The 12220-nt window shown below is 47.8% G+C and overlaps 1 protein-coding gene across 1 annotated transcript; it reads right to left on the bottom strand.

Moving 5' to 3' along the window:
• Nucleotides 1-3979: 3979 nt before the first annotated feature.
• Nucleotides 3980-5264, bottom strand: IMP3 (IMP U3 small nucleolar ribonucleoprotein 3). Its single transcript, XM_082619649.1, has one exon. The coding sequence runs from the start codon at nt 5067-5069 to the stop codon at nt 4515-4517; it is 555 nt and encodes a 184-aa protein (XP_082475775.1). The 5' UTR covers nt 5070-5264; the 3' UTR covers nt 3980-4514.
• Between the last annotated feature and the right edge of the window lie 6956 nt (nt 5265-12220).

Below are 12220 nucleotides of genomic sequence, written 5' to 3' on the forward strand. Positions count from 1 at the left end.
CTCTTTCTGAGGGCAGCCAGGTTAGTGTCACTCCTCTCTTTTAATGAGACCATTTCAGTTGCTCTTTGATTAAGGACACTGCTTTCTGTGTGTGTGTGTGTGTGTGTGTGTGTGTGTGTGTGTGTGTGTGTGTGTGTGTGATACGCGGGCCTCTCACTGTTGTGGCCTCTCCCGTTGCGGAGCACAGGCTCCAGACGTGCAGGCCCAGTGGCCATGGCTCATGGGCCCAGCCGCTCCGCGGCATGTGGGATCTTCCCAGACCGGGGCACGAACCCGTGTCCCCTGCATCAGCAGGCGGACTCTCAACCACTGCGCCACCAGGGAGTCCCCAAGGACACTGCTTTTTAAAGCTAAATGTTTCTTTTCCCAGAACCTGCCACAGCTATATAAACTTCAGACTGAGATCACACAAAACGGTAATATTTATCTTAGTGTAATACACAGTCTTCATAGAAGAGTTGGAAAATACTGAAAAGCACAAAGAAAAAGATTAAAATCACCAGTAATACTACTACCCAGAGAGACAATATTATATCCATTATTTTGTCTATGCTTATATTTGTCTTCAGAACAATGGGGATTCTATTGGTACTGTTTTATGTTTTATTTAACTGTTAACTTTTTGAGTCCTTAACTATCTTGCTACAATAATTTTTAATAGTTGAGCTTCATCATAAGGCAATCTAGTAATTTAATCAGTCCCTTGTGGATACATTTTCAATTATTCTCTGTTATATTCTATTATAAACACAGTGATGAAGATCCTTGTAGTTAATTTTTTGCAAATATCCATAATTTATTTAAGCTGAATTCTTGCAAGTGGCAGTTCTAGGTCAAAGGGTATATAATGTATGTTTCTAAGGTTCTTGATACATGTTGTAAAACTGCTCTCCTGAAAGGTACCAATTTGCCCTGCTGCCCACCGTGTTTACATTTTTTTAGTCCATTAGGCTTTTTTGTTGTAAAATGTTTAGCTCCCTGTACTTCTTCTGGGGCCTGGGGAGAGATAGCAGGTGGGGAGCTCAGCTTTGGGGTTTTACCACGTGCAAGGAGCTTCTCTAAGGGCTTTGTAGGAATTATGCCATTTACTTCTCTCTATAATTTTTAATTGATTAATTAATTTATTTTTGGCTGCGTTGGGTCTTTTGTTGCTGTGTGCACGCTTTCTCTAGTTGCAGCAAGCGGGGGCTACTCTTCGTTGCAGTGCACGGGCTTCTCATTGCGGTGGCTTCTCTTGCTGCAGAGCACAGCCTCTAGGCGCGCAGGCTTCAGTAGTTGTGGCATGTGGGCTCAGTAGTTGTGGCACACGGGCTTGGTGGCTCCACGGCATGTGGGATCTTCCTGGACCAGGTACTGAACGGATTTTTAACCACTGTACCACAAGGGAGTCCCTCTCTATAATTTTTAATGTCAGTACTATTATTACCCACCCCTCTTTTTTTCACTTTTTAAAAACTGTGGTAAATATATATATATATAAAACATAAAATTTGTCACTTTAGCCATTTTAAGTGTACAATTCAGTGGTATTAATTATATTCACAATGTTGTGCAATCACCACCACTATTTCCAAATTTTTTTCATTGCCCCAAATAGAAACTCTGGACCCATTAAACAATAATCTTGCATTCTTTCCTCCCACCCTGTATTACCATATATTTGTGACAAGGAAAATGGAGGCACAGAGAGGCTAAGTAAAATAATCAATGTTACACAGCTAGTTAGGCACAGAAGCCCCAATCCAGACCTGGCAGTCTGGCTTTAGCCTCCTTCTGAATCGCTTGTCTTGCAGTTTTATTTTTTATTCTTTTTGGTTGCCCTGTGCGGCATGCGGGATCTTAGTTCCCCAACCAGGGATTGAACCTGTGCCCCCTGCATTGGGAGCATAGAGTCTTAACCACTGGACCACCAGGGAAGTCCTTTTTTTTTTTTTTGCGGTATGTGGGCCTCTCACTGTTGTGGCCTCTCCCGTTGCAGAGCACAGGCTCCAGACGCGCAGGCCCAGCAGCCATGGCTCATGGGCCCAGCCGCTTTGCGGCATGTGGGATCCTCCCGGACCGGGGCACGAACCCGTGTCCCCTGCATCGGCAGGCGGACTCTCAACCACTGTGCCACCAGGGAAGCCCCCCCATTTTTTTTTTTTAATAAAAAAAGAATTTTTTTTGGCCACGCCACGCGGCATGTGGGATCTTAGTTCCCTGACCAGGGATCAAACCCACACCCCCTGCATTGGAAGTGCAGAGTCTTAACCACTGGACCGTCAGGAATGTCCCCAATTTTTTTTTTTTAAAGCCCAAAGTTTCTGGTTATAGGTTCTGGTAAGTCATTTCTTTATCATTTTCCCCCAAAGGAGAAAAGGAATAGCTTTTCTGAAGAATCTTGAATTTTAATCCTAAATTCCTAAACCCAGTTTCCTTCAAGGGAACTTTGAAGTTGTATCTGCTTGGGTAAGGGCAGGATTCAACTACACCAAAGGGACCAGTTTACCTGTCTTGCCCTGTGGGGCCTGGTGAGAGCTGGAGGGCCGCAGGGGGTTCCTGCTTTCTAGAGCCACCAAACTCTCCCCTGATGAGATCCCTAATCCTAGGATCCCTGAGGACACTCCTCAAATGGGAAAAGATTATGCCCAGCCACCAGAGCTGATGAATGGGATTCTCTCTCCTTCCTTTCCTAAAGGAATTGGCACTGAAAAAAAACATGGCCTTTGGAGTTGCATGAGCCTGGACTTGAACCACAGTCTTGGACAAGTTCTTGCCCCAAATCTGTTTGCCAAACTGAAAAGGTCAGGGTTGTTGGGAAGAGCAAATGGCAGCCTAGCACAGGCAGGGCCTCGATGAATGTTAGCCAAGGCTTAGCAGCTCAGTGCCTGCTCCTTGTTCAAACCTTTACACAGCACCCTGTTGGGGACCAACAACGTTGGCTAGTGCTGCTGCTCCTCTGCTGGCTTGGAAACTCAGATTCAGGGACTCTCTCTAAATCCTGATGTATCCCTTGGGCTGGCTGTGCCAATGTTCACACGACTCTTAAAGGAGCATTCCAGCTCCACCACTTCTTGGCTATACATCTGGGGCAGTTTGACCCATCTCTGCCTCTGTTCCCTCATCTGAAAAGTAGAGAATTAGGTTCCCCACGTCATTGGATTGTTGGATTAAATGGATTAAGATATGTAATGCATTTAGTGCCTGACATACAGTAGAAGCATTTGCTATTACTGTCATCCCCAGTGTCACCTTCCCTTGTTTCTTCACCAAATGCTGCCTTACACCTGGGGAAATGGAGAAGGCACACATAAAAGCAATCCATTGGTCTTGGCATTCTATTATTCTCCTTGTAGAAGTCTTGGATAAATGAGGTAGTCTCCCTACTCTCCCTTCCAGTGAGGGGGGTGGATGAGAGCAGATCTTCTTGCTTCACATTCCTCTACTGTCATCAGGCTAGGCTCCCTGACTCCCAACCCATCCTTTGCTTCTTTCAGTAAAACCCATTCCAATTGGGGAATTAGAATTAATCTCTGTCTAAATTAAAGGCTGGGCAGGGAGCCACGGCAGGCTGTGATGGGCAGAGGCTGTGCAGGTGCTGCTCCGGGAAGGCAGCCCTGGGGCCTCCTGAGGGCTCCACTCATAAGTTTCCAGGAACCTCCTGGGCCACTTCTAACCGCTAGATGGCCAAGCTACAGGGTGATTATTTCCTTAGGCAAGCAAACACTTCAGCTCTCTAATATGGTATTTCCTGGGGCTGGAATATCAACAGGAAGTCCTGTGGGAAAGAGCTCTGCCAAAACACTCATTCCGAGGAAGGGATTGGTAAACTGACAAAATTGCCCAGCCCTGTACAACATTCTGCAACCTCCACACGCAGGCTCTGCTGCAGGCTTCACCCACAGGCAGATCGCTGCTGTCTCTAGTCTTCTCTGGATTCCTGAGCCAGGGAGACTTATAGATGTGACCCTATGTGAGAAACCCAGACAGAAATTTGCACTTAAAGAGCAGTTAGGCCATTTATTGGCATTAGGAGAGCATTCCTTTAAACAAGAGAAAGGACTCTGAACACTAAAATCTCATCCATTTTATGAAAACTTGAGACCAAAGTCTCCAACATCTGTACACAGCTTAATCACGAACAAGCGCAAGAATTCGGGTTAAATATAAATTAAACTAAACTGTCCTGCTACAAAGAAATGAAAGGAAAGCTGGGGACGGGGGTAGCCCCCCCCCCCCGCCAAAAGTCATTACTTTCACACTACAATGTTTCAGGTACAAGAATGTAACAATTCCCCAGGGCAGCGCAAAACTGCTTCCCATTGTCTCTTAAGGCAGTCATTTAATTACCAATTGTCCAAAGGCTAAGAAAATTTTGTGGAAAAAGGGCGTACCCTTTGGCTCTGTGAGGGCCTGTAGCTGAGAGGCCAAGTTCTTGGCTGACACACTCTTGGGGAGGGCGCCTTCATAGAATCTCAGGCATCAGGTCTCAGCTTCCCCATCAATAAAATGCAGTCCTGGTGAGGGAAGACCCGCTAGGCTTCCAGATCGAAGTCATCACGCTCCTCATTGTATTCCAGCACGTGCCGCTTGATCTTGGACGAGTCAACCCAGGTGACGAAGTCCTCCATGCTGCGTGTGACAAGGAAGGCGGGGTCGGTGACCACGTCGGGGCCCACGCGCACGTGACCCTGCTCCACAAATGCCACGGCGGCCTGGAGGTGCTGCGCCATGCGCAGCTTAAGGAGCACGGTGGGCAGGCGGCGGCGGCAGAAGGACGAGGCCGTGACGAAATCGCAGAGCTCCAGAGACCCGCGCGTGGGGATTAGGCCGAGAGCATACAGTTTGTCCAGCAGCGCGGCCGAGGAGCGCACGCGAAACGGGTCGCGCTCCGGCAGGTCCCGCAGGCGCCGCGCCAGCTCGCGCACAGCACGGCTCAGCTGGTTGTAGCGCGTGTAGTCCTCGCGCCGTTGCAGCCGATAACGCCGCAACACGCGCAGCTCGTGCAAGTTGTGATCGGTGACCTCCCAGTTCAGGAAGTCCACCTGCTTCAGCAGCTTCTGCTCGTGAAACTTAAGCTTCCGCACCATGACCGCGGCTTGGATACGGCAGGACCCGAGGCTCAGCGCGCGTTCCGGCGCCCGCGCGACTTCCGCCTCAGCACTGTTAGAGCGGGCCTGGGGACCCTGGGCCAATAAAAGAAAGGCTCAGTGCCACGCCCTCTGTTTCCACTGGTCAGGGTGGGGCCCCGCCCCGCGCCGGTATCTCGCGATTCTTCTCTTCTTCGCGTTCTCTGAGGGAGGCGGGGAAAAAGCGCTGGGAGACACCGGGGACTAGAGCCCAAAGACGAGTCTGCGCAGTTTTAAGTTGCCTAGACTTAATCACCTAGTGCCGTAATTATTGCCTCTCATTTAGATTTCTGCCATTCAGGGCCTCTCTGAAACTGGCTTAAGAGGCCAGTTCCGGGAAAGGGGGGTGACTGTCGCGCTAGTTTGGTTGAATTTACTGTGCTGACCGTGGGGGGTGGGGGGTCCTCCCACCTCGTGGTGGGCTTCCCCGAGCCGGCCGGGGCTGATCGGGTATGCCCACCGCCCACTAGCGCCAGGTCCATTAGCAGACGGGCGGAACGGGTTCTCCTTGTCAAGTGGGGCTAGGCGCCACCGAACCTATGAAATACCGATTCCCAGGCTGCTTCCTACACCCACAGAATCAGGATGTACACCGGAGTCACCTGGAAATCTGTATTGTTAACAAGAATGCCAGGTGATTCATAAAACCCAGTAAGTTTGAAACGCTTGGATAGTACAAGTGCTGACCCTTTAATCCGGGCTCAAACGAATTAGCTTGACAGGGTGCATTTCTGGTGCCGAGTATTTAGTTAACAAACAACACTTTTTCTGCTAGTTATATCTGTTTTAGCTTAGTGTAGGGCTACAGGACTAACTTCTTTATTTGCTCAAGACTTTGACGCCACCTAGCTTCTTCGCCTATCATTTTATTTTATTTTTGTACGCTTCTCATTGTTTTTTTAAAAAATATAATATTTGATATATGGAAAATACTATATGTAAGATACAAAGTATAATGAATACTTGTGGACCCAAGAGCCAGTTTAAGAAAGCATCACCAGGACCATTTCATCTACATATTCCAGCCACTCCCCCAGTGAGAGGTAAAGGTATCTACTCTCCTGAATTTAGTGTTTATTTTTACCTTTCGTTTAAAAAGAAAAAAATTTTTTAATTTAAAAAAATTTAAAAAGGAAAAGTTTTATCATTGTAAATGCATCCCTAAATACTGAGAACCTTGTTACTCAAAGTGTAGTCCATGGATCAGCAGAGAGCTGTTGGAAATGCAGAATTTCAGGCCCCATTTCTGACCTACAGAATCAGAATCTGCATTTAACCAGACCCCCAGGTAATTTGTATGCACACTGACATTTGAGAAGTGTTGCTTAGAAGACATCACATCATGTGGAGTTTTTAATCTGTAGCTGCAGTTTTTTTTTAAACTGTTGCATTATATTCTATTGTTTGGTTCTATCTAATTTATTAATCCATCTCCTGTTGGATTTTTTGGAGGGAATATTTTTAGCAGTGCTACTATTTAAATTCTTATAGGTTTCCTGTTGCACATATGTAGTAGCTTCTGTTGAATAGTATACATCTTGAAGTTGAATTGCTCAGTTGTAAAGTATGCATGTAAAGTATGCATGAACATGTAAAGTGCATGTTGAGCTTTACTAGATATTGCCAAATTGTTTTCCAAAGGGGCTGTACCAATTTATATTCCTTTGACAGTGCATGGGAGTTCCCTTTGCTCCTCATTCTTGACAACACTTGGTTGTTAGATTTTTTAAATATTTGCCAATCTGATGAGTGTGTGATGGTATTTAACTGTGATTTTAATTTGCATTTCCTGATGAATAACGGTTTCATATGTGTTTCCTCCTCTACGGAATGTCTCTTTGTGTCTTTTGTGTATTTTTCTATTGGATTATGGGGTAAGTAGAATAATGGTCCCCCAAAGATGTTCACCCAGAACCTGTAAATGTTACATGAAAAAAGGGATTTTGCAGATGTGATTAAATTAAGTATCTTGAGACCATGACATTGTCCTGGATTAACTGAGTGAGTCTCATGTAATCACAAGTGTCCTTATAAGTGAAAAAGGGAGGCAGAAGAGTCAGAGAGATGTGATGATACATACAGAAGTCTGAGGTGTGATTGCTGGCTTTGAAGTTGAATGGGGGCCATGAGCAAAAGAGTGTGGGCAACCTCTAGAAGCTGGAAAAGGCAAGGAAATGGAATTTTACTTAGAGCCTCCAGAAGGAACACAGCCCTTGCTGACACCTTGATTTGAGCCCAGTGAGATCCAGTTTGGATTTCTGGTCTCCAGTACTGTAAGATAATAAATTTGTGTTGTTTTAAGCCACTAAGTTTGTGGTAATTTGTTACAGCTGCAGTAGGAAACTAATACAGATTGTTTGCTTTTTTCTAATTGATTTGAATGTGTACTTTGTATGTTCTGGATATTAATCCTTAATCAGCTATCTATGGTGCAAATACCTTTTCCTAGTTTGCACTTTATCCCCACCCTTCATATTCCCCCAGCCTCACTCCCTTCTATCTTCAGCCCTTGCTCAATGTGTCTGCAGGAGGACTCTTGGTTAACTTCCTTCTCCCCAGACAATAAACATAATAAATAAGTAAACTATATATGTTAGCAGGTGATAAGTGTCATGAGACAAAACTGAGCAGGATATAGGAGAGCTTGGAATGAGGATGGGCTGTAATTTTAAGTAGGGCATGTCAGGGTAGGTTTTACTGAGAAGGTGATATTTCATAGGGGGTTAGCCATGTGGATATCTAGGGGAAGAACATTTCAGGAAGAGGAAACAGTGAGTGCAAATGCCTTAAGACAGGAATGTGCCTGGCATATCAGAAGAAGAATAACGAAGCCATCTTGGTTGGAGCAGAGTGTTCTAGGGGGTGAGGAAAGGGGGCTCAGATAACAGAGGCTCCATAGGCTCTTTTAAGGACTTTGGTTTTTAGGTTAAGTGAGATGAGGACACTGAAGGGTCTTGAGCCAAGAATTGACATCTAACATGTTTTTTTTTTGTTTTGGTTTGGTTTTTTTTTTGCGGTACGCGGGCCTCTCACTGTTGTGGCCTCTCCCATTGCGGAGCACAGGCTCCGGACGCGCAGGCTCAGTGGCCATGGCTCACGGGCCCAGCTGCTCCGCGGCATGTGGGATCTTCCCGGACTGGGGCACGAACCCGTGTCCCCTGCATTGGCAGGCGGACTCTCAACCACTGCGCCACCAGGGAAGCCCTAACATGTTTTAAAAGGATCACTCCGACTGCTGTGTTGAGAGTAGACATATTCTCAGGAGGCAGGGCTGGAAACATAGAGGCCATTAGGAAGCTGCTGTGGTGGTGCACTCAAGAAAGGTGGTAGCTGGGACCAGGAAAGCAGTTGTGAGATGCCAGTGAGATAGGAGTCTCAGAATAAGGAGAGGGTCAAAGGATGGCTCCACTTTTGGACCTAAGCAAGTGGAAGAAAGTACTCATTACCTGAGATGGGGAAGGCTGCTAAATAGGACAGATTTGGGGGGCAAGATTAGAAATTCAATCTTGGACATGTTGGGTTGAAGATGTCTATTAGACATTCAAAGGGGGATGTCAAGGAGAAAGATATGTGAGTCTGGTATTTTATTTTTTATTCTTTATTTTTGGCCAAACCTTGTGGCATGCAGGATCTTAGTTCCCCGACCAGGGACTGAACCCGTGCCCCCTGCAATGTAAGTGCGGAGTCCTAACCACTGGACCACCAGGGAATTCCCTGAGTCTGGTATTTTAGAGAAAGGCCTGGGCTGGTGATTTAAAATTTTGGGTATTATTGGTAGAGAGATGGTGTTGGATGCCATGAGCCTGGGTGAGATCGTCAAAGAAGTGAATATAGAGAGAAAAAGACAAGAGGACCACTCAATTAGTAGTCACTCTAGTGTTAAGAATTATTGGAGAGGGGCTGCCCTGGTAGTGCAGTGGTTAAGAAGCCACCTGCCAATGCAGGGGACAGGGGTTCGAGGCCTGGTCTGGGATGATCCCACATGCCGCGGAGCAACTAAGCGCATGCGCCGCAACTACTGAGCCTGCGCTCTAGAGCCCGTGAGCCACAATTACTGAAGTCTGCGTGCCTAGAGCCCGTGCTCCGCAACAAGAGAAGCCACCGCAATGAGAAGTCCGTGCACTGCAACGAAGAGTAGCCCCCCGCTCGCCACAATTAGAGAAAGCCTGCGTGCAGCAACGAAGACCCAAAAAGCATCCAATAAATAAATCTTAAAAAAAGAAAACAATTATTGGCGAGAAGTGAATGAACCAGTGTAGTAGAAGGGAAACCGGGAGAGTATGGTCTCCCCAGTGCAAGTGAAGACAGTGTATCCAGGGGGAAGTAGTGATCAACCTGGTCAAATGCTACTGAGAGGCTAAGAGGGCTGAGAATAGCCATTAGGTCACTGATGACTTTGATAAGCATCGTTTCAGTGGAGTGTGAGGGTGAAAGAATGGCTAGAGGGGTTTAAGAAGAGAAAGGGAGGAAAGACGTTGCAGGCAGCTAGTAGAGATGTCTATTTTGAGGAATTTGCTGCAAAGATGAGCACAGAAATGGGGAAATAGCTGGTGGGGAAAGTGGAGTTGAGAATCTATGTTCTAAAGATGTGGGTTGACTTTTCCCTCAATACCTACATCTTGTTGGTTGTCATTCCAGTCTGTTCTACCCCCATAGAATCTCAAATTTACTTCTCCCCGGCCCATTACCCCTGCCCTACCTCAGGCCCTCATCATCTCTTGTCTGCATCACTATAGTAATAGTCCAGTGTGTCCACCACGCTGCCACCAGTGGAGTCAGCCTGGAAACCACTGGCCACAGTTCTCCCTTGCTGATTCCTTTCCTAAAGGAGGAAAGTTAGCTATCTGGATGGGGGATGGATGCTGTTTCCTGTGCCCAAATCAGCGTCCCATCAGGAAAGAGAGAACACACTCCAATTAGAGTAATGTGAGGAGAATTTAATAAAGGGACTTTTTCCAAAGGCATGGGCAGGGTATAGGGAACCACAAAGGTTAGTGCAGGTGCCTAAGATTAGTAACTGTGGGCCCTGTTACCCAGAGGTTTGAAGAGGGTTGGAAATAGAAGATATAGGTTCTGGAAATCTCTTTGAAGCTGCAGAATGAGTTTCCCCCAAGAACCTGGAAATAAGGTGGCCACTGTGAGATAGAAACCACCCTCCCTCCGCCCCTGAACAGATATGAGAGTAAATCCAAGGTGTAAATGTGCATAAATATGTGACTGAAGCATTTGGGAACCAACTAAAGACCATCAGGGTGGTGGCTGGGGGCCCCTCAGTGTGGTGGGGCTACACTAGGCCCCTAGCTGGGTGAGCAGAGATCCCATCAATTGTATTAAGTGAGCTAATAAAGGTAAAGTGTTTACAGGAGTCTAGCACTCAGCAAGCACTAAGGAAGTAGCTGCTACTCTTAAATCCAGCTTGGAGAGAGGCTCTGCGAACAGAAGATCAAAGAAAAGGGCCCCCCCCCAAAGCAGCTGGGGAAACATATTCAGGCTCTGGTCCTGAAGATACTAGGCTGAACTGAGTCCTTAGAATCAAGACTGCCCCTATGGCGGGGGACAAGATCTCAAGGCTTCTTGGCTGAGAGACTTAAACCATCCTTTCTTCCCCTCCTGGGGTTTCCAGGTTCACTGCGCTAAACTTCTGGTAACTGGGCTTCCTAAGAAGCAGCCCAAACTGCCTTGATCTATTTTTTTTTTTTTTTTCTTTTTTGCGGTATGCGGGCCTCTCACTGTTGTGGCCTCTCCCGTTGCGGAGCACAGGCTCCGGACGCGCAGGCTCAGCGGCCATGGCTCACGGGCCCAGCCGCTCCGCGGCATGCGGGATCCTCCCAGACCGGGGCACGAACCCGTATCCCCTGCATCGGCAGGCGGACGGACTCTCAACGACTGCGCCACCAGGGAGGCCCTGCCTTGATCTATTGATACAAATATTTGGGTCTGCCTGACAGTCGAATTTCTCTTTGTAAGTTAATACCTGGGCTTCTGGGGTTTGGACATAAGCCTGTATCCCGGCCAAATGCCAGCTCTCCATAGGGAATTGGATCTACTCACCACACCAGTGAAATTGGTTTTTGGAGCCAGAGGCCTGCAAATTACACCCCTCAAAACAGCCTACCTTGTGCCAGTTAATCTGCAACAAGTGGGAGGAATGAGAATGAGGGGGAAGGAAGTTCTAGTTAGAGTGGTAGACAAGGCTCCAGGGCTTAGCCAGGAAGGGGAGTAGGGCCCAAAGCCTTTGCTTCACCTTAGGTACCTCCTCCTCCAGAAAGCCTTCCTTGATCCTTGCTCAACCCAGGCTGGAATAGGTGCCCTCCCATTCACATTTCATGGCACTGGTCTCACTGGGCAGGGAACATCTCTTTACTTGTCCTGACACATCTGAGCTTCTGGTAGGTAAGGACAATGCCTTATTCGTCTTTGTAAACCAAGGGGCCTGGTACAGAATACTCAGTTAATGTTTCCTTGAGTGCAAGATTGAATGAATGAGAGACAGAATGAATGAATGAAGGACAAGAGGGTGGACTTGTCATTTGACAAGAGGGTGTCAAACTCTCTGACTGCCTTGTTGTACTGTAATCTCCAGTGCCCAGCACAGTGCCTGGCAGAATCAATGCCCAGGGTCAAGTCCCCTTTACCTCTTTCCAGAACCCTACCCCGACCACTCCTCTCTCCTGGGTGCTGCTGGCAAAGACAGGACATCCAGTCTCCGCCGGCCGCCGCACGAAGCAACACGGAACCCGATCCTGCCTGGTCTTGTTACCGTCGCTACAGATGTAGAGTCTTGTCTTCCCCCGCCCCGAAGGAAGCCGCCCAGGACAGGGGTGCTCTTGGCCTTGTCTGGCTAGGGTACTAGGACCCACAGCAGCCCGTATCCAAACTATCCAGACCTTCTCAGGCTTCTTCCATGAGGGCGCCGCTGGCTCTGGGGCCCCCTCCAGAGAGCAATCCCCGGGCGGCGCCACGGCCCCGTCCCCCCCGCCCCGAGCTGGGGTGGGGGGCAGGGGAACGAGAGGGGGGCGTCTGCGGGTCTCCACGCACTTCCTCAACCCTCTCTCCGAGGTCCCGGCTCTGACCCCCTCCTTGTAGCACCGCACTTCACAAACTTTAGGAGT

Source organism: Mesoplodon mirus, assembly GCF_964341445.2.
Source record: "Mesoplodon mirus genome assembly, chromosome: 4".
NCBI lineage: Eukaryota > Metazoa > Chordata > Mammalia > Artiodactyla > Ziphiidae > Mesoplodon > Mesoplodon mirus.

What these genes read in the sequence shown, in the direction of transcription:
- IMP3 (XM_082619649.1), bottom strand. Translation starts at nt 5,069, where the DNA reads ATGGTGCGGAAGCTTAAGTTTCACGAGCAGAAGCTGCTGAAGCAGGTG.